The sequence below is a fragment of the Pelodiscus sinensis genome, chromosome 18 (assembly GCF_049634645.1).
Source record: "Pelodiscus sinensis isolate JC-2024 chromosome 18, ASM4963464v1, whole genome shotgun sequence".
Taxonomy (NCBI): Eukaryota; Metazoa; Chordata; order Testudines; family Trionychidae; genus Pelodiscus; species Pelodiscus sinensis.
Genome location: NC_134728.1, coordinates 32,407,781 through 32,431,801, shown reverse-complemented (window position 1 = coordinate 32,431,801; position 24,021 = coordinate 32,407,781). Strand labels below are relative to the sequence as shown.

The window sequence follows — 24,021 nt, the reverse complement described above, 5'->3', positions numbered from 1 at the left end:
ACGAACGGGATAAAAGCGTACATGCAGTTTAATCTATGAAAGAAAACATTTAATTTACCATCTAATTCTTTCTCAATGAAATCCATCCTGTGAGTAACTTCATCTTGTAGAGATTCAACATGGGCTAGAAGGTTAAGTTGCCACTGCACCTGTGAGTTCATAACTACATCCTTGTCCTTTTCCAGCAGTTTCATTTCAATAGCTTCCTCTGAAGGGATTTTCTTCGATACGCACTCTCTTACCTGACAAAGGTATTTAAAATTAGTATTTACCATAGTGAAAAATAAACAGTTCACTTAGCCAATCAGGCTGCATGGATTTTTATTGACGTGAATATTCTTTCAGTTCCCTAATATTCTTTTTTTCCTGTGTTTATGATTTGAAGAATTATTGTATTATTTCTTAATAACTAGTCTGAGAATCCTTGTAATTTGACACAGTGCCAAACATTAATATTTAAGTCTCTAGCCTTATCCCCTGTCAAAAATATCCTGTCTGCCCTACCCTCCTGGCTAGCAATAGGGCAATTTAGACGAATTCACAAAGTTCCAGGGGTGAACAACACTGCACCCAGATGAGCATTTCAAAAGCTATATGGAAACACACTTTTTATTAGGTAGATTAAATGTAACTTAATAGTAACACCTAATAAGTTTGTGTTTGGTGTGCATATGGACCCTAGAGAGCCCCAGTTGCTTTGACATGGAAAGCACTTATCTCACATAAAGCAGCATCCCAGCAACAGAATGATCTTGTAATAAACTTTCCATTCCGGATCCTGGCCATTTCCCCTGTCTGAGATGTTTGGACCATAGCAGCCAAGAAAAAAGTTACTCACTTTGTGCAGTAGCTGCAGTTCTTTGAGCTATGCCCCCCACAGGTGCTCCACACCAGGTGCCCATGAGCCTCTCTGTTTTCCATTAGCAATGTCCATTCAACCCATGATGCAGTCTCTACCTCCTCGTGCCACACACTGTGACTATCCAGAGATGTGCAGATCAACTGTCAGTTCCTTTTCCATCCAAATGCTCCATGTAGAATAGTCTCATTCGGGGGTAAGAGGATAGGCAGTGGAATATCGATAGGAGGACATGTGTCAAAGAACTGCAACTACTGCACAAGATGAGTAAACTCTTCTCTGAGCAGTGTCCCTATGAGTGCTCCACTTCAGGTACCTCCCAAGCAGGATCTCCACAGAAAGGCATGAGATGTGGGGCTGTGTTCAGAACTGAAGGAAGTAGTGCATTACCAGCTGCTGCCTTGGATCTGAAGGCATGGATCAAGGCATAATGATCAGAAAACACATGTACTGAAGACTATATAGCGGCCCTACATATTTCAGATGTTGGCACATATTTGGATAATGCTGTAAATGTTGCTTGTGTTTTGGTAGTGTGCGCTCTCACCTTTGGAGAGAGGATGAATACTGGTGGGTTATATACCCAGAGATCCACAATGAATATGGAGAGAGATTCCAGAAGACTGGAAAAGGGCAAATATAGTTTCTATCTATAAAAAGGGAAATAAGGACAACTTAGGGAATTAGAGACCAGTCAACTTAACTTGTGTACCAGGAAAGATAATGAAGCAAATATTTGAGCCCTTTGAGGAAACGTTTGGTTAATGGGAGGGGGGAGGAGGGAGGGAGGAGGAAGGGAGCGAGGAGGAAAATATAGAGTAACGATCCCCCTTGGGGTGAAAAGCTGTGATGGCAGATAGGTGGAAAGACCTGACCATTGGAGTTGTAGTGAGTACTCCCATATCAAGGGTAGTGAGGGAGCTATGCCATCTGTTTTTGTTGGCACCAGACTTTAATTTGTGTCCATTTCAGGGCACGCATGTGATGAGTTGTATATCTGCAACTGCATAAAAATATCCCTTGTATCCTCCTCTGCTGCTCTGGTTCCTGAGCTGTGGAGGAGCTAGGCTCTGAGATGGAGTTTCCGTGGACACCAAGTTTGGTGAGACCACGCTGGGCTTATTAGAATTACTATGGCCCCATCCAGACTGATCTTGGGGATTACCTGAGTCCAAAGGGGGATGGGAGAGAATGTGTAAAGGGCATAAAAGGGGCTGTTCCACTTGAAGAGGAATGTGTCACCTAATGACTAGCTGTCAAGACCTGCCTTGGAGCAGAACTGTGGGTATTTGGCATTGTGGGAGGTTGCCAAAAGGTCTATTTTGGGGATCCTACACAGTTAGGAAATATGTAGGACGACAGTATTGTTGAGCACCCACTCATGGTCCTGAGAAAATTTTCGGCAGAAGGCATCTGCTGTGGCCTTTTGATATCGACTTTATCTTCAAAAAAAGAACTAGATACATTCATGGAGGTTAGGTCCATCAATGCTTATTAGCCAGAATGGGTAAGGAATGGTGTCCCTAGTCTCTGTCAGGGACTGGAAATGGATGACAGGAGAGGGATCACTTGATTACTTGCTCTGTTCACTCCCTCTGGAACATCTGGCATTGGCAGGATACTGGGCAGACGGACCTTTGGTTTGACTCAGTGTGGCTGTTCTTATGCATGTAAGTGGCGGTGATGTGGATATTGTGGCTGATACACCATCACCAGTGTGTGAACATTCTCCCCGTGGCCTATTTATGTAATGCATACAAACTATATTGTCCGTAAGGATTTGAATGGCCTTGTCCTTGAGCTGTAGTAAGTGTGAGCAAATGTTGTGGACAGCATGGCATTCTAATAGGTCTATGTATAAGAGGAATTCTGAAGGAGACCAGTGGTCTGGCATAGAATGCGGGTACAGGTATGCTCCACATCCCAGGAGTGAGGCATGTATTCTGGGTGAAGGGCACACCTGTGTACACGATGGCTGGGTGCAGCCAAAGGAGGGAGTCCTTTATTATATCCAGTTTTGTAAAACACTTGGGTATACCTGTGCCTGTGTGGAATGTAGTTTATGTGCAGCCATCCTTGCAGGCAACACACATTTAATCTGGCATGTCTGAGGAGGGTGTTGGTGCTTTTAGCAAGCAAACGTCCAGGTAAGGGAATATCGTAATTACATTCCTGTGTAGGTGGGTAGTCACTACAGCGAGTACCTTTGAAAACAACCAAGAGGCTGTGGAGAGGCCAAAAGGGAGTAGCTTGTAGTGAAAATGGCCTCATCCAATTGTAAAGCTGAGAAATCTGAGGTGTGAGGAGTGAATTGTTATATGAAAATAAGGATCCTTGACGTCGAGGACCAAGAACCAATCCTCTCTTTCCAATGCTGGGATTATTGTGTCTAGTGTAACCATCTTGAATCATTGCACTTTGACAAATTTGACTTGTTTGAAGTAGAGTATCCATTGGACTTCCTTTTCAGGAGAAAGAGATGGGAATAAAACCCTCGTCCCTTGTGTTGTGTTGGCATAGGCTCTATTGCTCCAAGTTGCACAAGATGGTTTACTTCACGTTGGGCCAAGGCCTTGTGAGAAGGTTCCCTGAAGAGTGAGGGGGAGGGAGAGTGGGGAGAGGAAGAAGATGGAGTAAAAAGAAATTACTCACTTTGTGCAGTAATGACAGTTCGAGATTTGTGTCCCCATGGGTGCTCTACTGTGTCGGGCTCTGCCTGTGCTGCAGGTCAGTGACTTTTTTAAAGCAATATCTAGTTGAGCCATGCATACGTGACCATGGTATGTGCCATTCAAGTCTTTGGAGTTCGCATGCGCCGTCTTACTACCCTCAGTTTCTTCATGAATGCCCTCTTACATGAATTGTTGAGCTGAAGAAGGAAGGTGGGTGGGTAGTGGAGCACCCATGGGAGGGCGGGGGGGCACATCTTAAAGAACTGTCGTTATTGCATGAGGGGAGTAACTTCCCTTCTTTCTTCCAGTGATGTCCCCGTGGGTGCTTTCTTTGAGTGATGTCCCCTGTGGGTGTTGTTAACTACCTAGCAGTATTCCAAAGATGGAAGGTGGGCTTCGACTAAGTTTTACGTGTGGATGAAAGTGCTGTGTTGGCTACAGCAGAGTTCGTGTCCGCTCATGTAGAGATTGCATAATGTTTCATGAAAGTGTAATTTGAGGACCAGGTGGCAGCATGACATATATACACAAGTGGAACCTCTTTCAGGAAGACTGTTGATGCTGCCACTGCTTGAGTGGAGTGCACTTTAGGAGGTATAGGGAGAGGTGAACCTTGGAGGGAGTAACATTGGAGGATACAGGCAGTCACCAGTTTTGAGACCCAATGAAACAAGAGTGGCATTCTTCCAGAACACTCCTCCAGTGAAACACATAGGGCTTGTGATTTTCAGAAGGGTCATGTGCAGTCTATATAGAACGATCATGTCCTTTGGACACTGGAGCATGCAGGGCAGCCTCTTCTTGAGCGGTGAGAGGCTTTGGGTAGAAGGTTGGAAGGACTTTAGGCTCATTGATATGGAAATCAGAACAAACTTCAGGCAGGAATGAAGTGTGGGTGCTGAGAACCATTTTCTCTTTGGGGAATATGGGTAGGGAGGGGATGCTGTGAGAGCAATCATCTCACTAACTCACCTCACCAACGTGACAGCCATTAGGAACACAATCTTTAGTGTTAGTAGGTAGAATGAGCACTTTTCTGTTCGAATCATGGCTGTTTAGAAAGTGCATGGAATACCAATTCCAAACCCCACATAGGAGGAATGTGTCTATACCTGTGGTCCCCAACACGGTTCTCGGGGCTGGCCTGGCACCGGGCACATGGCGGGGGGAGCGCCAGCCTTGGGCGCGTGGCGCATGGCGGGGGGAGCGCCGGCCCCGGGCGCGCGGCGCATGGCGGGGGGAGTGCCGGCCCCGGGCGCGCGGCGCTTGGCGGGGGGAGCGCCGGCCCCGGGTATGCAGCTATGGGGGGGGGGCCGCCCCGGGCATGCGGCTATGGGGGGGCCGCCCCCGGGGCGCAAGTGTCCCCGCCCCCTGGCGGGCAAACTGCCACGCCCCCTGGCGCCCGACAACCTTGAAAGATTGGGGACCACTGGTCTATACGGTGGAGTAAGGTTATGTAGTCCTTTGAAGAATCTCTTTGAAATAGGGTGAGCGAATACAGAGAAACCGTCAATAGGTTGATGGAATGCTGCAAGGGAAACTACGTGCACCTTGAATGATGAAACTAATAGACCTTGTTGCAGAGACAATGTCATCAAGGATCACATGAAGGTGTGGACGAGGGCTGGATGCCATTTCCTTCACACCAGGCCGTAAATTGTCTCCATTTATAAAGGTAAGTATCGCCAATGGACTGACACCTACTACAGAGTACTATGTTTCTTACTTGTTGTGAACACCTCTACTCCTCCTCTGACAACCACTGAGGAGTTACACCATCAGGTGCAGTGTCTGTGGTTGCGAGTGGTGGAAGGTTCCTTTTCTGATCTGTGAAAGGAGATCTGGGTGAGTCAGAAGGGGGTAGCGAGATCGGACAGACATCTGATAAAAATAGGAAAACCGAATCCGTTTGGCCCACACAGGGGTTATAAGGATGACTAGAGCATTGTCCAACTACTTTGCGAAGGACTTTGGGGATGAGTGGGATAGGAGGAAAAGTGTGGTATGAGAAAAGCATCTCCAAACAGTCTGGGTCCTATGCCCGCCCTGGAGCAATAGTGAGGTCACTTGGTATTGTGGCCTGTCACAAAGAGGTCTATCAGCGGCCAAGCCCAACAGCGGAAAGTGTCCTGTAGAACAGCGGTATGGATTTCCCACTTACGCTCTATTGTAAGCTTGAGGCCAAGGGTATCTGCAATAGCATTCTTGACTCCAGGTATGTAAGATGCAATGATGGTGATGTTGTTTCAGATACACCAATTCCACAGGTATACAGTCTCCACGCAGAGAGCACAGGAACATGCATCTCCTTGTCAACTGATGTAAAACATTGTTGTAACATTATCTCTAAGTTTGGGGGGGGGTGGAGTGGCCGCCCACTGACTAAGGGGAGGAGCCCCTCCCCGAGCCTTGGTGGGCAGCACCTGGGCTTAGCAACCCACCTGACAGGAAGCCACGAGGAGAGGCCAGCGAGATAAAAGGCCAACCAGAGAGCCCAGTCAGGCCCCAGCAGCCAAGGAAGCCAGAAGACTGGCCAGATGACCTGCTTTGGACCCAGGTACAATCCAAGGGGGGAAATGGTAACAGCCTAGGGATAGCTGACCCAGCAACAGAAGATCAGTGTGTTACGGTACAGGTCTTTGCTGACCCAGCAGCAGATTACTCTGTTGCTGCTAGGGCCCCGGGCTGGGACGCAGTCGAGTGGGTGGGCCTGCTTCCCCGCTGCCACCCCACTCTTGGGTGGCAGTCTCCCCCTCGGCTGTTCCTGTTCAGCAGCCTTCATCTGCCAGACACCTGCCTGAGCAAGGAGACCCAGTTGCGGTTGTTGTAAACGAGCCTTGAACTATTTAGATGTGTTTGCCTGCTGCCCTGAACCAGGGCCCAGGCTTATAAACTGCTTTTATGCCACCCACCCTGATCCAGGGTCTGGGCGTTTAACTAACAGTTTAATTGCCTGTTACCCCTCCCTGAATTAGGGTCAGGCCTGAGGCCTGTCTTTGGGGTGTATTGTTGTCCTGCCTGGAACAAGGGCTGGTGTGTAGAGACTTTTCATTATCGACCGTGTTGGCGTAGTGGCCGCCCACTGACCCCATCGGGCTAGAGTAAGTATGCACACTGTGGAACCTTGAATGTATTGACAGAAATGTTTGCAGGTGCTGTGTACAGCTCGGAGCTCCAGCAGGTCGATGTGGAGTGTGGACTCATGGGCGGCCCATCTCCCTTGAGTAAAGTGATGCTGGAAATGGGTGCCCCGGCCTAGGAGGTAATGTGGCTGGGTGGTTGTGCCTGATGAAATGGCACACCAGCAAGGAGGTTCCTTGGATCCGTCCACACCATAATGATGAGAGGACAGTGGGAAGGTTGCGGGGGGAGGGGGGCGGGGAGAAAAAGAGAGAGAGACCAAGATGCATCTGTGCGCCCAGTGTTCGGATGGTGTGTAGATTGAGGCAAGCCAGTGCTCGAGGCATCAGAAAAATAGATGTTCATGTTGGACTACACAAGTTGTAGCAGCCATATGTCTTATGAACCAAAAGCAGGTGAGTATAGGGATCATGGGGCTCAATTCCATGGTTGAAACTAGGGATGTAAAATGTTGATTATTTGTCTAATATTTGATAAGGATGCTTCCACCTTTGAAGTGTAGCAACAGCCCCAGGAGCTGTTGCTACACTTCAAAGGAGAAAGTACTGCAGGGAGCATGGGGTCAGCAGGAGACTCTAGCTATAACTCCTATACATAGGAAGCGGTGTACCTCTTGGCAGGGCAACATCTTGTAAGAGGGGTCGCTGAAGAGGGACAGGAAAGGTGGGGGTTTGCTGGAATTGAAAGGAGGGGAATGGAGTATGCATACTTAAGAACCTCTAGAGCCCAGTGGTCCTTGGTAATTGCTGCCCACTGGTTGTAAGAGGGGAATAAACAGTGATTGAATACAGCGCATTGGAAAGGCACTGGTGGAGTGAAAAGGTCGTGCAGGCCCTCAACCAAGGCCTCAAACCTGCTGCTTACAGGCTATATGAGCAAGTGTTATTGGCTAATTGGCGCTGGTTTCTTGGCATGGAATGGTTGTTGTCTAATAGACTTTGCAGTTGTTGCCTCCTAAAAGTGAAGTCTCTCTGTCTTTGGTAGGGAGTATACTGTCTCCTGTGATATGGGGGCATAACGTGCCCAGTGTGTGTAAGGTGGTCCTCCAGTCCTTGCTTAGTGTTTGTTGCAAAAAGCTTATCTTTATCAAATGGTAGGTCCTCCACTTTGGTCTGGAGCTCTTTAGGGACCCTTGCTGTTTGTAGCCATAACATGCATCTCATCATGATAGAGGTCACCATTGCTCTTGCACCGTGTTGGTGGAGTCAAGCGCCATTTGCAGTGCTATTCGAGATGTAGCGTAGCCTTCCTGTACTTTAGATTTTATTATACTTTTTTATTGCCAGGAAGGTGCTGCATTAATTCTGTCAATTTAGAACAATTGTCAAAGTTGTGATTTGCCAAAAGTGCTGTATGGTTGACTATCCACAACTGCAGCATCGAGGAGTACCTTCTCCTGCCTAGAGATCTAAGTGCTTATGATCCTTGTCTTGCATGGCAGATCTGTACTGTGGCATCTTAGATCTGTGGTGAGCTGCATCAACCACTAGAGAATTTGGTTGAAGGTGGAGGAATAAAAAGTCCATGTTTTTAGAAGGGACAAAATACTTTGTCTGCTCTCTTGTTGGTTGGTGAGGCTGTGGCTATTGTTTGCCAGACCTCGTCTGCTAACTCTAGAATTGCCTCATCTAAAGGTAGTGCAATTCTTGACTGAGAGGAGGTTTTTCAACAGTTTTTCCGGCACCTCTGATAGCACAACCTCTTGGCTAATAGCAACCCCTTTAAACAAATCCTGGAATTGCTTCAGGTCATCAGCTGGTGATAGACCTTCGGGGATAACCGTCTCATCCAGTGCCAAGGATGATTTTTCTGTTGGCGACACCTCAGGGTGGTCGGTGTCCAGGTTGTCAATGATCTGTCCCTCTTCTGTATCCACAATCATAATTTGGGAGGGGGACAGGTAGGGGCATGAAAGAGGTATTGACCTGTGGCCTGGCACCATGTGGATGCCCAATGACAGTATGGAGACCAGCGGGGTAGGTGATGTGGATGATAGGACCAGTCCAGGTGCCACAGGGGATGAATGGGGATAGTGTGGCTGGTGTGTACCATAGGATGAATGCATTCTGGTTGGAGAAGAGTGCTGTGATGAGAATACACTCTGAAGATCCCCTTCGTGATCACTATAGTTTGACAGTACTGGCAACCTTGGTGGGGGAGGAGAGCCATGCAATGAGTAGGGGGATGGGGAGCAGTGCCTGAAAGAGGAAGCATCCAGAGATCTAAATCTTGGTTCTGTATGTAGCACTGACGGGATTGCATTCCTGCGTGTGAGCAGCAAGATGGTGACTGCTGGGTGCTGGTTCCTAAAGTGATGGGGAGTGCAATGCCAATGGGGGTGGCTTCAGTACCAATGGGGATGGCACCAACTCCAGACTCTGTGCGTGCAGCACTAGTTTTGATTTTGACCTGGCTTTGGTTGGTGCTGAGGTCTTGGACAGTGCTGGAGTCTTATCCTGTTCCCTGCACTGGGTCTTTTCAGTTTGTTCAGAGTGCAGTGTCAGTTCTGTCACTGATGCTGCACGTAGTTATGTAGTGCCTGAAGTGCCAAGTTTGTCTCCTGCACTGACCTTTGGTGGTAGGAAGCAGGTTGGAGAACCCTTCTTTTGGTCAAGGATTTATATGGTAGCAAGGGTTTATATTCTGGCAGAGTCAGTATTGCTGCCTGTCTGTGGCTCGAGCCCCTTATCAAATAACAACATGCATACCCTGAACTCCCTGTCCTTATGGGCTCTGGCTGTAAGGCTACGTCAATAGACAAGGAATACAGGTCCCGTGGCCATCTGAGGCGGGCATAGGGTCACAACACTTCCTACATTTTTTTAATACTGAGGGAGCCCTGCCATTTTTGTACTTCCCCACTCTTGTCTCTTCTGATTTTTTTTGGGGGGGGGGGGGGAAGAGTTATGTGACAGGCAGTTCTTATTCTGTGGAGTTTACCCTTATGAGCTGTGAATTGTGCCTGTTTAGATTTACTCTCTTCTTCTTCCTCTATTAATTCATTTACAAATTTGTTTTAAGCAGAGGCCTGAGTGCCGCAGCCCTCAAGGTTAGCAATGCGCTTCCCCCAGAGGCTGCGTCTTAACTATTTACAGCTATTATGACTTTTTTGAAGTAATACCAAATATAAAATTACAAAAAACGATTTTAACTAATTCCAACTAAATTCCTATCTACAGAGAACTGCAGAGGAGAGGGATTGAGCTCCGTCTGCAACCGAGGGCAGTCAAGACGGAACTGAGGGGAGTGAATTCCAAAGGTGTGAATGGTAGGCACCACTATTACGCATGCACAGCCTAACAAGCCACTGCTAGAAAATGTCTCCAATCAGTGGCATGGGTCAAGCCCAACACCAACAGTGGAGCATCTGTGGGGACATCACTCGAAGAACCACCAGTTTTTACAATTTCTAATACCCATTTGTTAAATGTGATGGTTTTCCAATGCTGGTAAAAATGGGCTAGGCAGTCCCTGAATGAGTAAGAGAAAGATGACATCAGCACAGAAATAGCTGAGGTTCTTGGGCCCTTGACCAAGACCGAAATGTGTTGCTGCAGTAGATTGCCATCCCCTCGAGGACCTCTATCTGCACCCCTGTAGGTCCAATTGCCTCTGTTGGTGTCGTGAGTATATAGGCTGTTGATACTGTTAGGATGTGAAGTAATTCCTTTGTTTTTTCTTGGGGTTGTAGATTCCCAAGAATCAGAGTGTCACCTGTGAGTCCTTGAGTGAATTGAGGGATTCGTCTGTCTTTTCAGCATATAATTTGGGCTCTTCAAATGGCAAATATACCTCCATGAGCAAGCCAGAAAGGTGCAGCCATGAAAAGCGCTTTGCATTACAGTGGCTGTTGCCACAGATCTTGCATCCGTGTCTGCAGAATCAAGTGTAGCTTGGTGGGCCGTTTTGGAGAGGAGTTTAGCCCTCAGTTATAAGTGCGGTGAATTCACTCATCAATAAAATTTATCAGTTCAGATATTTCTGGGCAGCTCATGTCATCATATTTCAATAACAGTGCTGTGTAGTTGGCCATGCAGAGGTGACTCGTGGTTGTTGAGGAGTAAACCTTACTGCCAAATACATAAAGTCTTTTCCCGTCTTTATTTCTTATCAGATCTCTTGAAAGTTGGAGAGGCAGTTGTAGGGGTCTGCCAGATGGTTTTAACAGGGTCTTCATTCATAGTGAGGGTGATTTTTGGAGGACATTCATTTCTGCAAAATGTCCACAAGCTTATGTTGTGATATGTGGATCTCTTCAAGTGAGATGCAAAGGGCTAGCTACCCTCTTGAATAATTCTTGGAATAGTCTGAAATCATACTCTATATTGGAGGAGAAAGCATACCAATGTCCTCTGTAGACATCAATGATAAGTGGATAGGTGAAGCCCTTTTTTCATGAGTGGTGTTCCTTCCTCATCTTTCTTTTGTACCACAGTTAAAGTTAACCAATCGGTGTTGGAACAGTTCCCCGCCTGCTGAGGGCAGCTGCTGCTGGGCTGTAGTAGCCCCTGCCGGGTGGCAGGGGAGGGGAGCACATACACAGGCAGTGGCTGCTCCAACCCAGCCAGTGCAGCCTCTGCCTGTGGTAAGGGGGCCCACTCCAGTTGGGCTAGAGAGACCCCCTCTGACCATCCCCCCTTTAATCAATTAACTAGTTAAACAATATGTTAAACCAGTTAACCAAGTACACATGATTTTACATCCCTGTGCCAAAGGGGGTGCTGGTACAGAATTAACCTGAGATCGCTGTGTGGTGACTAGTGGTGCCTGTTGTGTGGAGTATGTAGCTCATGGGTTCCACTATGGCCACTGGGATAGAGACGATATGCACGGTAGGGCTGTCCATACCACTGCCAGTAGTTGACAGATCTTGCAGTTCCTTACCCTCCTTATCTTCCTCGCCAAGTAAGGAGCAGGTGATGTTGGAGACAACAGGAGGCTCTGTGCCAAAGGTGCCCTGTCCCCTTCACTGCCAAGGACAGGGAACTCTGAGCCAGAGCCAACTATCAGGTCCCACTGCTGGAGGAGCTGCTGCTGTGCTGATTTAAACGGACCCTTGGCTGCCTGCTTCTCAGTGCCGGGGGCTGTGGAGCATTAGGCAACGCTTTCTGCTGTGTCTCCAAAAGATACATTCCTCATGAAGTTGTGCCCCCTTTCGCAACAGTGCTGCACTGCTTTTTGAGGGTCTGAGTGTCTTGCTGGCTGAAGCGAGGGGCTTTGATTTCCATGTTGTGCCTCTGTGGGACCCTGTAGAGTCCTTGGCTCCTTCGGTGCTGAGGTGTGCTGTCACTATAGCTCCCAGTAGTGATAGCAGTCAGTTCCAGGGTTTGCTGCCTGTGGTGGGGAGTAAGATGCCTGACTCTTAGCATGAGGTTTTGCATGTTGCTCTAAGGAAGATTCCTTATCTGAAACTGCAATTGTGAGGCAAGTCGAGGGGGCAGAAGGGAGCGTCCTGAGTTTCAGGCTCCAATGTGGGTATCAGGCTTCTCCATAAGGAGGATTTCAAGCTGCAAATCTCTAGTTTGCTTTGTTCTAGTCATGAGCCTGAGGCAATGTTGACACTTCTGTGAAACATGTGTTTCATCTAGACAGTGAACATACTGACTGCGGCTGTCAGACAGGAATTCTGAGCCTGGCGGTACAGCAGCATTTAAAGCCTGGGCATTCCTGTCAGTGCATTTCATCCTCAATGAGGCTCTGCATGCAGAGGGTTACTGAAAGTCTTCACAGGCAGTGCCAGCAATTCAATGTAGAAAAGATAAAAAAAGTTTTGTTTTGTTTTTTAATAAGGAGAAAAGAAAAGGGAAGGAAACTGAGGCCAGGTCTATCTTACACCCAGAAGGTTGGCTTCAGGTACACAACTCCTGCTATGTAAACAACATAGCTGGAGTCAATGTATCGTAAGCTGAACTTAGTGCCATCTCCACAGTGGGAGGTCGACAAGAGAAATGATCCCATTGACTTCCCATACTCCTCGCAAGAACTGGGGCTGACCCACTAAATTGAACCCTGGAAAATTGATTGCTAGAGCATCAACCTTCCAGTAAGTGGAGACATGGCCTGAGTATCTGCTAACAGGGAGCTAAATAACTGTAAATTAAATAACGACAAAGTAAGGAGGTGCTGCTGAATGCTCCAACTCCTGGGGCCATAGAGAAGGAACTGGGAGGGGGAGGGAAGCGAGGGAAGGTTAGTAGCAAGGCATCAATTAACTGTCTGGAACAGCATGAGACAGGACCAACACACACACAACCCAATCAGGCACTGTTCCCAAAAGTCTCTGACTTCAAACGCAGGGGTGCAGACACCTCCAAAGTGGAGCAGCCACAGGGACAGCACTCAAAGAAGGATGGCATACATTTGTAGAAACCCAGCTGTTTGGGTGAATCAAAAAAATCAAGTGCATCTCTAGGGAGGCTGAAATTCTCATCTGAGGCAGAAGTACTTCAGGATCGGGAGACCTCACTGTCACTAATGACTGGTAGCGAGGTCATGGAATGGAGATTATTTGAACTTTCATATATTTGCCTCAACTGTAAATCACCAATCAAATCAATGCTCAAAAGCTAAAGCTGCAAACAGAACAGAAAAGCCTTAGTAAACTAGTATTATAAATTAACTTTGTAAGGTGAAATTTTTCAAGGATGAACTTATATGGGAAGTAGAGCAGACATCACTAGGTTCCAACCAGAAGCCATATGTGGTAAGAAGGATGACTGGAACAACACTTTGAAATATGCCCTCAGACTAGGGAGAGCATGTACAACCCAAAAGCACCACTCAACAGAAAATTCCAGACTCTGGAGCATGAAGTAAACATGCACCAGCGTAGGCCAACACAGATAATACTCAAAGCACTCAAGGATTTTCATAAAGCACATTGGGTTAGCCTGGAAAAAACAAATGACCTATAGAAACAGGGCTATTCCAACACAACATACCTTTGAGTAATTATGTTTGGACTCATTCTCCAACTTGGATAATTCTCTGTCCAGATTCCATCCAAACCTCTCCGACAGGACATCATCTCCATTCTCCCTTATTCTATTCACTCCATCGTCCATGGCTAAACCTCTGGTTTCCACAACCAGTCTCTGCTCTATAGCAGGGTAATAGGCCCGAGGTTTCTGGTAACAGTGTTCACTGGTAATATAGGATTCCTCCACAGAAGGAATGGTTGAAGGTTTCTCAACTGTCCCATTGAAAGTTCTATAACTTACGGTTTCTTCTTTGCAGCAATTTTCTTCAATGTGTATGATGTGTTTCGTATGAATTTTTTCATCAGTTGTAAGATGCTTCCAAGGATGACACCAAAGTTTTAAGTCTGGATGCTCTTTATTTCTGTTTATAAATAAAGCAAGTAAAAGTCACTTTTTAAATTTATTTTTATTAAATGGTAAGCTTCTTTATTACCTTATTTCACAAAGAAGTGAAATGAGAATATTCTATGTAAGCAGATCAGAACTGATGAACTTCCTCACAAATAAGCTTCCCTAAATAATCTGGGGTGAGCTTTCACTTTCCAGTGATCTCTATTTAGTATCTTTCAAGAGTCTTTTTTCAGTACAGTCACTATTTTTAATGCTTTCTGCTTAATGCCATGACATTAGTTATCTTACATACCCACAATGTTTAGTTCTATCAGACAGAATGCAATTTGAAAATATTTAAATTTGGCATTTTCATATTACTGTATTTTGTGGTGCAAATCTGTTATATTACAATTATAAAAATGTGAAAAACGTAGAGAAAATATTTGCAGTTGTGGGTGGACCACATGAGTTATCCATGAATTTTTTTTTTAATGGAAGCAGAGATTTGTTTCCATGTTTTTAATTTAATAGCAAGAAAAGTCTTTAAAATCATTAGAATGAGAAATTGGTTTTGGTGAATGTTTTATAACAGCTTATAACTTTATATGCATACTGAGCTGTAACAATCCTCTACTCGTACAAATAATTTCATCATCATATGATCGACATCTAGAAAATACGCCCAATTTTAGATAAGACCACAAATCAAAGCAACTTCCCTTTCCCAACATTCCAACCCCCTTCAGCCTCCATCATAAAAATATCACACAAACACCCAGTATTTGGCTTTAAAACACTTGCAATTCCCTAGGAGATAAAACATTCAACAACAAATTCTCTAACACGTTAATATTCTAAGAAATCTTTGTAAAAAAGAACTCAAAAAAACTTGAGTCAAGAAATTGTCTGTGGTGCATATGCCATGAATTGCTTGTACAGCGTGATTCGTTTGACAATTAATAGGGTTGCCAGATGGTTTCAACAAAAATACCGGACACACTTGACATTCCATCACAATCTACATTACATCTTATTTAGAAAATACTGAACATTTATATTTTTCTCCTTTATATTTTCTCAATTTGTTTCCCAAACAGAAAACTCAAATACTGGACTGTCCGGTTCAAAGCTGGACATCTGGCAACCCTAACAATTAAGTATTCTTCTCTATTGTTCTAAAGAAAAGTTGATTTTACCATGGAAAGAAATAACCCATTACTTAAAAACTGGGGAAAAATAGTTGACATTTACTCTTTGTTCCTATCTACATGCCATTTATATGATAAACTCTAATTTACTATTAAGAGACAATATGTAATAAAGGAACAGAAAGCAAGGCACTTCAGTTGTAAGCTTGTGTCACATGAATTCACGGATCACAGCACTTGAATGGTCCTTCTGGGCCAAAATAATTAATTCCTAACAACCTATACAGACAAAGGGGGTAGCCAAGTTAGTCTGTAACTTCAAGCAGCTATGGCACCTTTGCGACTAACAAAAATATACAAAACCATGAGCTTTTGTGGGTAAAACCCACTCGGGGTGGCCTGAGCTGGGCTGTGGCAGCTGGCGCCCCAGGCGGAATGCGCAATCAGCGCCCCCACCTGCACGATCCTCAATGCCGTGACAATCTTTGGGCTCCCCGTTGAAGGAGGAGCCCTAGGCGACAGCCAAGTTGGCCTATACTCACAGGCCGCCCCTGAACCCACTTCATCAGACAAACTGATTCTATGTATTTTTGCCAATGTAAGGTGCCACAGGATTACTTGTTTTTAACCCTTTAGTTTGTCCTTCAAACAAAATCCATAAATTTAACAACATATGCTATACTGGTTCCTCAATGACCCTTCCTTTGAAAATTATTCCATTACTTGAGTATAGTGCTGAAGAAGTTTCGCACCTAACCAAGCCTATCTTTGTGTACAGTAAAACCCTATACCTTTCCCAGTAAATTGCTTTCTAAACAATGCCTTTTTTTAGTTAATTTAAAATTAATCAGGTTGAATAATACAGAATAATCCTGAAATAATTTATGTGGCAGAGACAAATGGATATGTTTATAAATAGGGGTAAGGCGGAACCAAATATTTTAGATGAACATGAATACTATGTTTCTTAATTTTCATGGAGTTCTTTCATTTATCCATTTAGGCATCAACAGCAACAAAAAGGAAAGCAAAGTTCTTAGCATCTTAGGAATGTCTGCAAAGATTACTCCCATAGACTAGAACCAGGCCCAAACTAGAAGAAAATATAAAATAACTCCTGTAAAGAATATTGGAGGAGATCCTGGAAAAGTATGCATCTACTGTAGTTTGAAATCCCCATGCCACTGCACAGTCTATCTAGACTTAGCTTCACAGAGTGAAGAGCCGGAGGGAAAAAAAATTCATTATAGCTCTTTGAATAAATGATAAAAAGGATAACGCTGAGCTAAACATATTTGAAACTGAGTTGTCAACTATATAAATTTTCTGGACAGCATGGCACAATTGCACAACTGAAAAATTCCATTTAAATCCACACTTGAATGGCTAAAAGTTTGCTTTTTACAGGTTGTAGGAGACTACTGGTGCCTGTGACACATATTGGTAACACATGCAGCATCTTTGGAGACTAGCATTTCAACTTTGTTATCTGGATGTTAAACCAGACCCTAAAAACATGAAAACTTCAGAGAGTTGGTTGGAAGAGGTCCAGACAATATAGGCCCAGACATCTCTGTATGTGCTATGCTTATTTGTGTGTTTCCAGCTCATTGTGTGGATTACTTGTGGGATCTGAGATCACCAAGCAGGGATTCATGCAGAATCCCAATGCTGATTCTGGAGACACCCAGAATTTGAAGTCTTGTCCCTCCCCTTGGCAAAGAGGCACTGACTAGTTTACATGTTTCAGGAGCCCTAGGAACAAAATCTTTTTTGCAATAATGGCTGTATTTAAATGGATAGACGGGGAGGTTGGGTTTGAGCCAAACAACTGACATGAAATGGTGGTTACCTGCTAAAGAGTCTAAATGACTGGAACCTGCTAGGGTTTCCATAGGTAAGATGAGGAATGTTTAAGGATGCATGTAGCCAAGTTAGTCTGTACAGGATAAACTTGAACAACAAAAGGTCTGGTAGCACTTTATAGCCTACCAAAACATGTAGATGGGATCATGAGCTTTTGTGGGCACAGCCTTCTGAAGAAGTGGGCTATGCCCACAAAAGCTCATGATACCATCTACATGTTTTGGGAGGCTATAAAGTGCTACCAGACCATTTGTTGTTTTTCAAGTTTATAATGAACCACTGTCATTGTGTCTGTAGAGAGAGTGCTCCAGGTGCTAAGCCTCAAATCAGACCTGCTAGGATAATCACCATGAATTGCAAGGGGGAACTGAAAGCCTAAAACCTTGCTCTGGGGGAGAGGGAGGTGGGTGCTGGCTCAGTGAGAACTGACAGCTGAAGGTCTGAGACCTAAAGAGAAACTCCTTCAATAGACCATGCAGAGGTACTGTTACTCCACAACAGACGTGTGCTGCTTTAACACAATTAATCTTTTTAAAGGGCAAATCTGGTCAGTAAAGAATTAGAATTCCCCAATCCCAAACAAAAACAAAGATTTCAAAATATGACAGTGTTCACCTTGCTAGATTCAGCAGGTAGTCTGTATCTGCAAAAACAAGGAATGCTATGGCACCTCAAAGACTAATAAATGTATTTGGGCATAAGCTTTCATGGGCTAGAACCCACTTTGTCAGATGCACTCCTTTAAAATACCCCAAGGCTTGTTTTTACCTTTCTAGAAGTGTCTTAAAATACAGATTTATTCCCCAATTTAGGAGGCTTGTATATATACAGTAGAGTCCCTATCATCCGACCCCAACGGGACCGACACATGGTTGGATTATTGAATATGTCGGAATGATATGGACTCTACTGTACAGAGCAATGGAACAACTGATGCCGCTCCTGCTGGGGACCAAGCGTCCCCAGCAGCGTAGCATCAGCTGTTCCCTTGCTCTCTAGGAGAAGCTGCTGCCGCTCCTGCCGGGGCTGCTTTGTCCGCGGCAGGAACGGCAGCAGTTGCTCCTAGAGAGCGACGGGGCAACTAGCAGGGCCATTCTCCCGGCCCATGCTGTATCCTACCCTGCAGCTCCCGGGGACTCTGTCCCCGGGAGCTGCAGGGTCAGATAAAGCAGAGTGTAGGATTACTGGGTGTCAGTTAATCCGGACTCCACTGTACATCTTTTTCAATCCAGTTCCAGAGCAGAAAGCAGCTTCACAAGAGAAGCAACAAAAGTCAATCTAAAATGGATTGGCCTACTGCGGACAGGAGGAACATCTGAAAATGAAGCACCCAAGGAACAAATTAACACTGAACCCATGAACTGCTTATTAACCCTCTGAAGACTGGCTTAACACAATACTGATTCTGTCAATGCCAATACCGATCTTTTTACCCTTTTCTTTCAGCAGTGCTGAAGAACATTGTGCAAATATTTCTTCAAACAGTATGAAGAGGTTTTTCTAACCTATCAGCATGGGAAGGTCACTCACCTTGGAAAGGTACTGAGGCTCTTTACGATGTGCATCCTTGTGGATGCTCCACTTCAGGTGATTGTGTGCTCACACGCTTCAAATTGGAGAATTTCAACACCGATACCTGGTTAGGACATACGCGCGCTGCCCACATCTTGCATGCAGAGCAGCAGTTTACTAGTGCTCTGACACCACCCCCAATCCTGGTTCCTTTTCTACCACAGAAGACTTTGAGAGAACTCTGAAGTAAGGGGAGGAGAGTGGGCACTGGCCCACTCACAGGGATGCACATCTCAAAGAACCTCACTTACTACATAAGCGGAGTAATCTTTTCTTCTTCTTGATAGGACCATGAGTCCTAGTAAAAGGGTCAAATGTAGAATGTTTCTCTACTGTGTGGTGCTGAATGAATATGTGGGAACATATTCCCAAGTGGCTGCTTCACATATGTCTGTAATAGGTACATGATTAAGGAAGGCTATTGATGCGGAGAGGCACCTGGTAGAATGTGATCTAACAGTTGGTGGGGGTTGTAGTTCATGCTGGCGGTGTCAGAGATGAAAACACCGAGTCTTCATTTAGATGGATCTCTCCTTTAGATCACATTATAGTTGTACAAAATCTCTTCCTTTTGTGGAGGTAAGCTGAACATGAAGTCAACCATCTGCTTTTTAACAAGATAGCCTTCACCTCTTCTGAGCAGGTCAACTTCTCACCTTCCTACCATGGAAGATCCGTGCTTGGAGATGGAACATTACCAGGTTTCGGTGCAAGATTTGGTCTACACCTTGTGACAGATATGGAAGAAGAGGGAGAATGCATGGATGACATGCTGCAGGTATGAAAACCAAGTTTGCTGGGCAACGTGGGGACTATCAAGAGGACCCTGGATTAGCTAGTCTTGATCTTTTGTATGACCCTGAATAAAACATAGAGAGAGGTGTGTCCTCTCTGAGGAAGAAGGCATCACCCCCCTCCCCCAGTATCTACTGTTGTAATCCCATTGCTGAAATTTGTCCTATATATCCAAGATATTTCTCCCACTTGTGATTGTTGTGCTATGCTTAATACATCTGTTATGGCATTCTGAAATCCACGTAGATAAGTGACTGATATGGTGATATTGTGAGGGATGCACCAATTCCACCGTCTTAAGTCATTGGTGCAGGAGGGCAATCTTGCTCTGACCATGATTAAAAACAAAATCATAAAGTGTGCATGTGTTACAAACTGCTCGCAGTTACAGAATATGTATGTATAGCATTGATTCTGGAGAAGACAATCTGCCCTGTATTGTCAGATTGTTTAGATCCGTGTTTCTCAATCTTCTTTATAAAGTACTCCCTTTAAAAAGTACCCCCAGTACCTACAGTTTTCAGAGACACAATTTTTTTTCTACCATTACAATACATTTGTTTAAACAACTTAATCGTAGCTGGGCGGGCGGTGAAATTTGTGGGTATAAAAAGTACAAAAAATAATAAAGTGCTGTAAAACTTAAAACAAAAATTCAGTTTTCTCCAAATTTCAGTTGTGTTGATGTACCCCCAGACTTCTCATGAGTACCTCTAAGGGTACTTGTACCACTGGTTGAGAAACACTGGTTTAGATGAGCAGACCAGACCACTAGGCATTATCCTTGTGATTTACCCTTGCATGGAAAATCTGTAGTTCAAGTGACCCTTAATCAATACTAGTTCCTGCACGGGTGTCAGCATTGACTTTTGAATGTTTATTTTGAGACCACACTCTATAAAGAATGACAGTGTCATATGTGTGGTTTCAACAGCTTTTTCCCAAGTTGGGGCCTTGATTAGACAATCATTTCAATATGGGTATAAGCATGACCCTTTGCTTGTGTAGATAGGCTATGGCCACTGTTAGAACTTTGGGAAAAAAGCACAGGGAGACATGAAGAAGCCGAAGAGCAGCACTATGTGCTGATAGTGATCTTGTTCCAAAACAAACTAAAGAAACCACCTGTGCAATGGCTGCATGGGATGTAAAAATATGCATCTTGCAGGCTGAAAGCTGGAATTATTTTTGCTGAAGTAACCATTCCAAATGGATTTATTTTGGTAAATTTATATTTCTCAGGTCAGCTCTAATGTACCCAATTGCAGGAGATGATCTAATTCTGTCTTAGAACACGCTTGCGAGAGGAATCCCTGAAGATGGAGAGATGGTTGATAGGGGGAATGGAGGTGACCTGGATGGAATAAACACTGGCGATCATTTCCAGTACCTATTTTTATTAAGTAATAATTGTAAATAATTGCTGGGTAGAATGGTATTAAAAGAGTAGAAAGTGGTTTCAGCAATTGGAACTGGAGGTGGTGTCTCAGGCCCTCGACCAAACCCTCAAATTAGATGTTTCATTCCAGGTTGTTGCGAGGTGGTAGGCTGACATGGGTGTGGCCTGTATCTTGATTTTTACCTCCACCTCTGTGTGTAGGGCATCAGCTGTGTTTAGGGCATCAGCCTTGAGTATCGTTATAGCTGCCTTGTATTCATTCTTGTGCACCTGAGGTGCTGCAGATATGCCTAAAGACAAAAAGAATTGCTGTGGAATCTTTCAATGTATGCAAGGACTAGTTTTAGTTGTAAATATTGGTGGACCTTCAGAGGGAAGATTCTCTATAGTGGATTGCACTTCCCTTGGGAAACCAGACAGGTGGAGCCAGTAGAGCCATCATATCTCTATGGCAGTTGCAATGGATCTGACCATCCTGTCAGCTGAGTCTAAGGAGGCCTGTAGAGCTGCTCGTGCCAGGCGGAGACCTTCAAAGATGACTGACCTAAATTGTGCCTTTTTGTCTTCTAAGATAAAGTCAATACATTCATACAGTTTGGAGTAATTTGTATTGTACTATTTCACCATCAAGGCTTTATACTTGGCTTTTCTGAGCTATGATGTTGCTGACAAACAGGTCTTGTGACCAAAGATCCAACCTTTTCCACTTTGTCATGTGGACTGGTCCTTGAATGGTTTTGCCTACTCAATTTACTCCAGTTCTTTCCCAGCAATGAATTTGGCCGGGAGTGTGAAATTAAGATACTGTGGCAGCTACATGCAGGGGAGAGGAGTTCTGCTCCTTTCCCTGCTGGGAGGGGCAATGGGAAAAGGCGTACAACGTTGGCAGCATCTCTGGCTGCCATAGCACTCCCAGCTCCACTCCCAAAGACCTATACACAGAGATGGGGCAGCTCAGTAGAGGGGCTGGCCAGCAGGGAGTCTCTGGTACACCGTACTGGCTAAAAATAACCTACTGGTATGGTGTACCAGTCCATACTGGCCCAGTTGCACAAAAACTGCTGTTTCATAGGGAAGCATCAAAGGGCCAGAAGACGACGCTGTAAGCTGAGGCACTGCAGAGTTGCTCGATATTGAATGTATTCATTGCTGGAGTCGGTGCCATGGTTCCAAGACTAGAACCGCCTCTCGTGGGAAAGATAACATTTAAAACCTGGACTCTCAGGCACTCTCAGGTGAAATGGTCTCCAAAAGGGGTAAACAAAATGTAAAGTAAAAGTAATTGTATGATGTAGGCATGTATATAATGGGGAGGAAAGGGATAGGAATGAGTTCTAATCAGTCTATCCACTACACTATGTAGCTAATCCTAAATCAAAGTAAGTAGTGTAGAAGTACTATGGGAACTTCAATTTGGACCAAGAGCAATTCAGATGAGATGAGCTTGGTCGCATAGTGCTCATTAACCAACACTACAGCTGTGAGATGGGGACAGCGCATGTGCCGCTCAACTGAGCAATCCTGCCAATATTCTCCAACCAAAGGGGCAGGGCACACAATCACTTGAAGTGCAGCACCTACAGGGACATCACTCAATGAAGACCATCAGATACTTTCTTCAAATCAGGGAATATCTTGAAGAGCCTTTCATCATACAAATTGATTAATTTAGTACAATATCTTATAGTAAGATAAAGATAAGGTGGAAGCCAAAAGGAAAAAATTCCATAACAAGCAAAAACACTGCTGTGTATTGGTCCATACCTTACTGCTACAAAACAAATATTGTGCTGTTCTGATGAAGAATCTGAAGATTTAAAACTCATATCCCTGGCTGAATAACATTGGGAAGAAAGGTCTTAAAGAGACTAAGATATTTAAGTTTTACTTCCCTACTACATAGAAAAGAATTCCAAAGAAATGATTAAGGAATCCTACAGTGAAAGGATACATAATATTTCCAAAACGCACGACACTGTATTTTTTTTGCAATCCGCTATTCAAGCACTTAAAAGTATTGCAATTATCACATTGCAGACCCTAAAAATTGAGGTGAAAAGGGAACAAGTTCTAGAAGGAGGCCAATGATTCCAGAGCTTTGCTTTCCAAATGGCTGTTGCTATGTGACCACCTGATCAGTGAAGGGAGACACATTTAAGAGATTATACACTGCGATTTCGGATTTGAGGTTAGGAGAATTAGATTTGTATCCCCAGAACATTAAGGAAACCAGAAAAATGTTTCTCAACCCAAATACTGAAAAAACAGTTACCTACCTTTCATAACTGTTTTTTAAAGATGCATTGCTCATGTCCATTTCAATAGGAGTGCATGCACCATGTGCATGATCATTGAAAGCTTTTACCTTAGCAATGCCTATTGGTTTAGCTATGGAGCTCCCTGAAGTGATGTCTTTATGGTTGCATGTATAGGTTCCTGCAAGCCACCTCCTGCTCAGTTCCTACTTGCCAGGATATTCTGACAGATGGGAGGTTGGCAGGATTTGGAATGGACATGAGCAATGGCTCTCAAAGAACAGTTACAAAAGGTAGGTAACAGTCTTTGCCTCTGAGTGTTTGTTCATGTCTATTCCAATGACTCCTAAGCAGTTTTAATGGAGGAGGGATCACAGTTCACCAAGTTGCTGATTGCAGTCCTGCCCTGGCCAAGGCTATTTTGTCCCTCACCTGTTGAGTGATGGCGCAGTGCAACATGAAGGTGTGGATGGAAGACCGTATTGCTGACTTCTGTATGTCCTGAACAGGGATTTGTGTGAGGAATGCAATGGAAGAGACTTTCATTCTCGTGCAGTGCATGCTGTTAATGGTAGGGCTGGAATCTTTGCTAGGTCATGTTATGTTTTGGTACAGGGCATGATACATGATGAAATGTGCCGGGAGATGGAAAGCCCTTGTATCTTCTCAGTGACTGCAATAAAAAGATGTAACAACTTACAAAATGGTTTTGTGCATTTCATGCAGAAGGCTAGGGCACACCTCATGCCCAGAGAACGAAGTACTCGTTCTTTGTCGATGGCATGAATTTGGGAAAGAATACCAGTAAAAATGTGCCCTGGCTTACAAGAAAGTGTGAGACTACCTTGGGTAGGAAAGCTAGGTGTCGGCATAACTGCACCTTTTCTTTACAAAAGATGCAAGTGCTTTGAGCTCTGAGACTCTTCTGGCAGAGGTTATGGCCACCAGAAAAGCCACCTTCCAGGAAAGACAGGATGACAGGATAAAGGGCAGGTCACCAG

At 44.7% G+C, this 24,021-nt stretch overlaps 1 protein-coding gene across 13 annotated transcripts in view; it reads right to left on the bottom strand.

The window, feature by feature from the left end:
* Window positions 1-24,021, bottom strand: part of PHF20 (PHD finger protein 20) — a 190,082-nt gene that overhangs the window by 4,143 nt on the left and 161,918 nt on the right. For all 13 annotated transcript variants that reach the window (XM_075900752.1, XM_075900754.1, XM_075900761.1 and 10 more), the window contains 2 exons: window positions 13,614-14,013; window positions 59-242 (listed from right to left, as the gene is read on the bottom strand). In XM_075900752.1, the coding sequence (XP_075756867.1) occupies window positions 59-242; window positions 13,614-14,013 (584 nt within the window). The remainder of the gene's footprint in view (window positions 1-58; window positions 243-13,613; window positions 14,014-24,021) is intronic.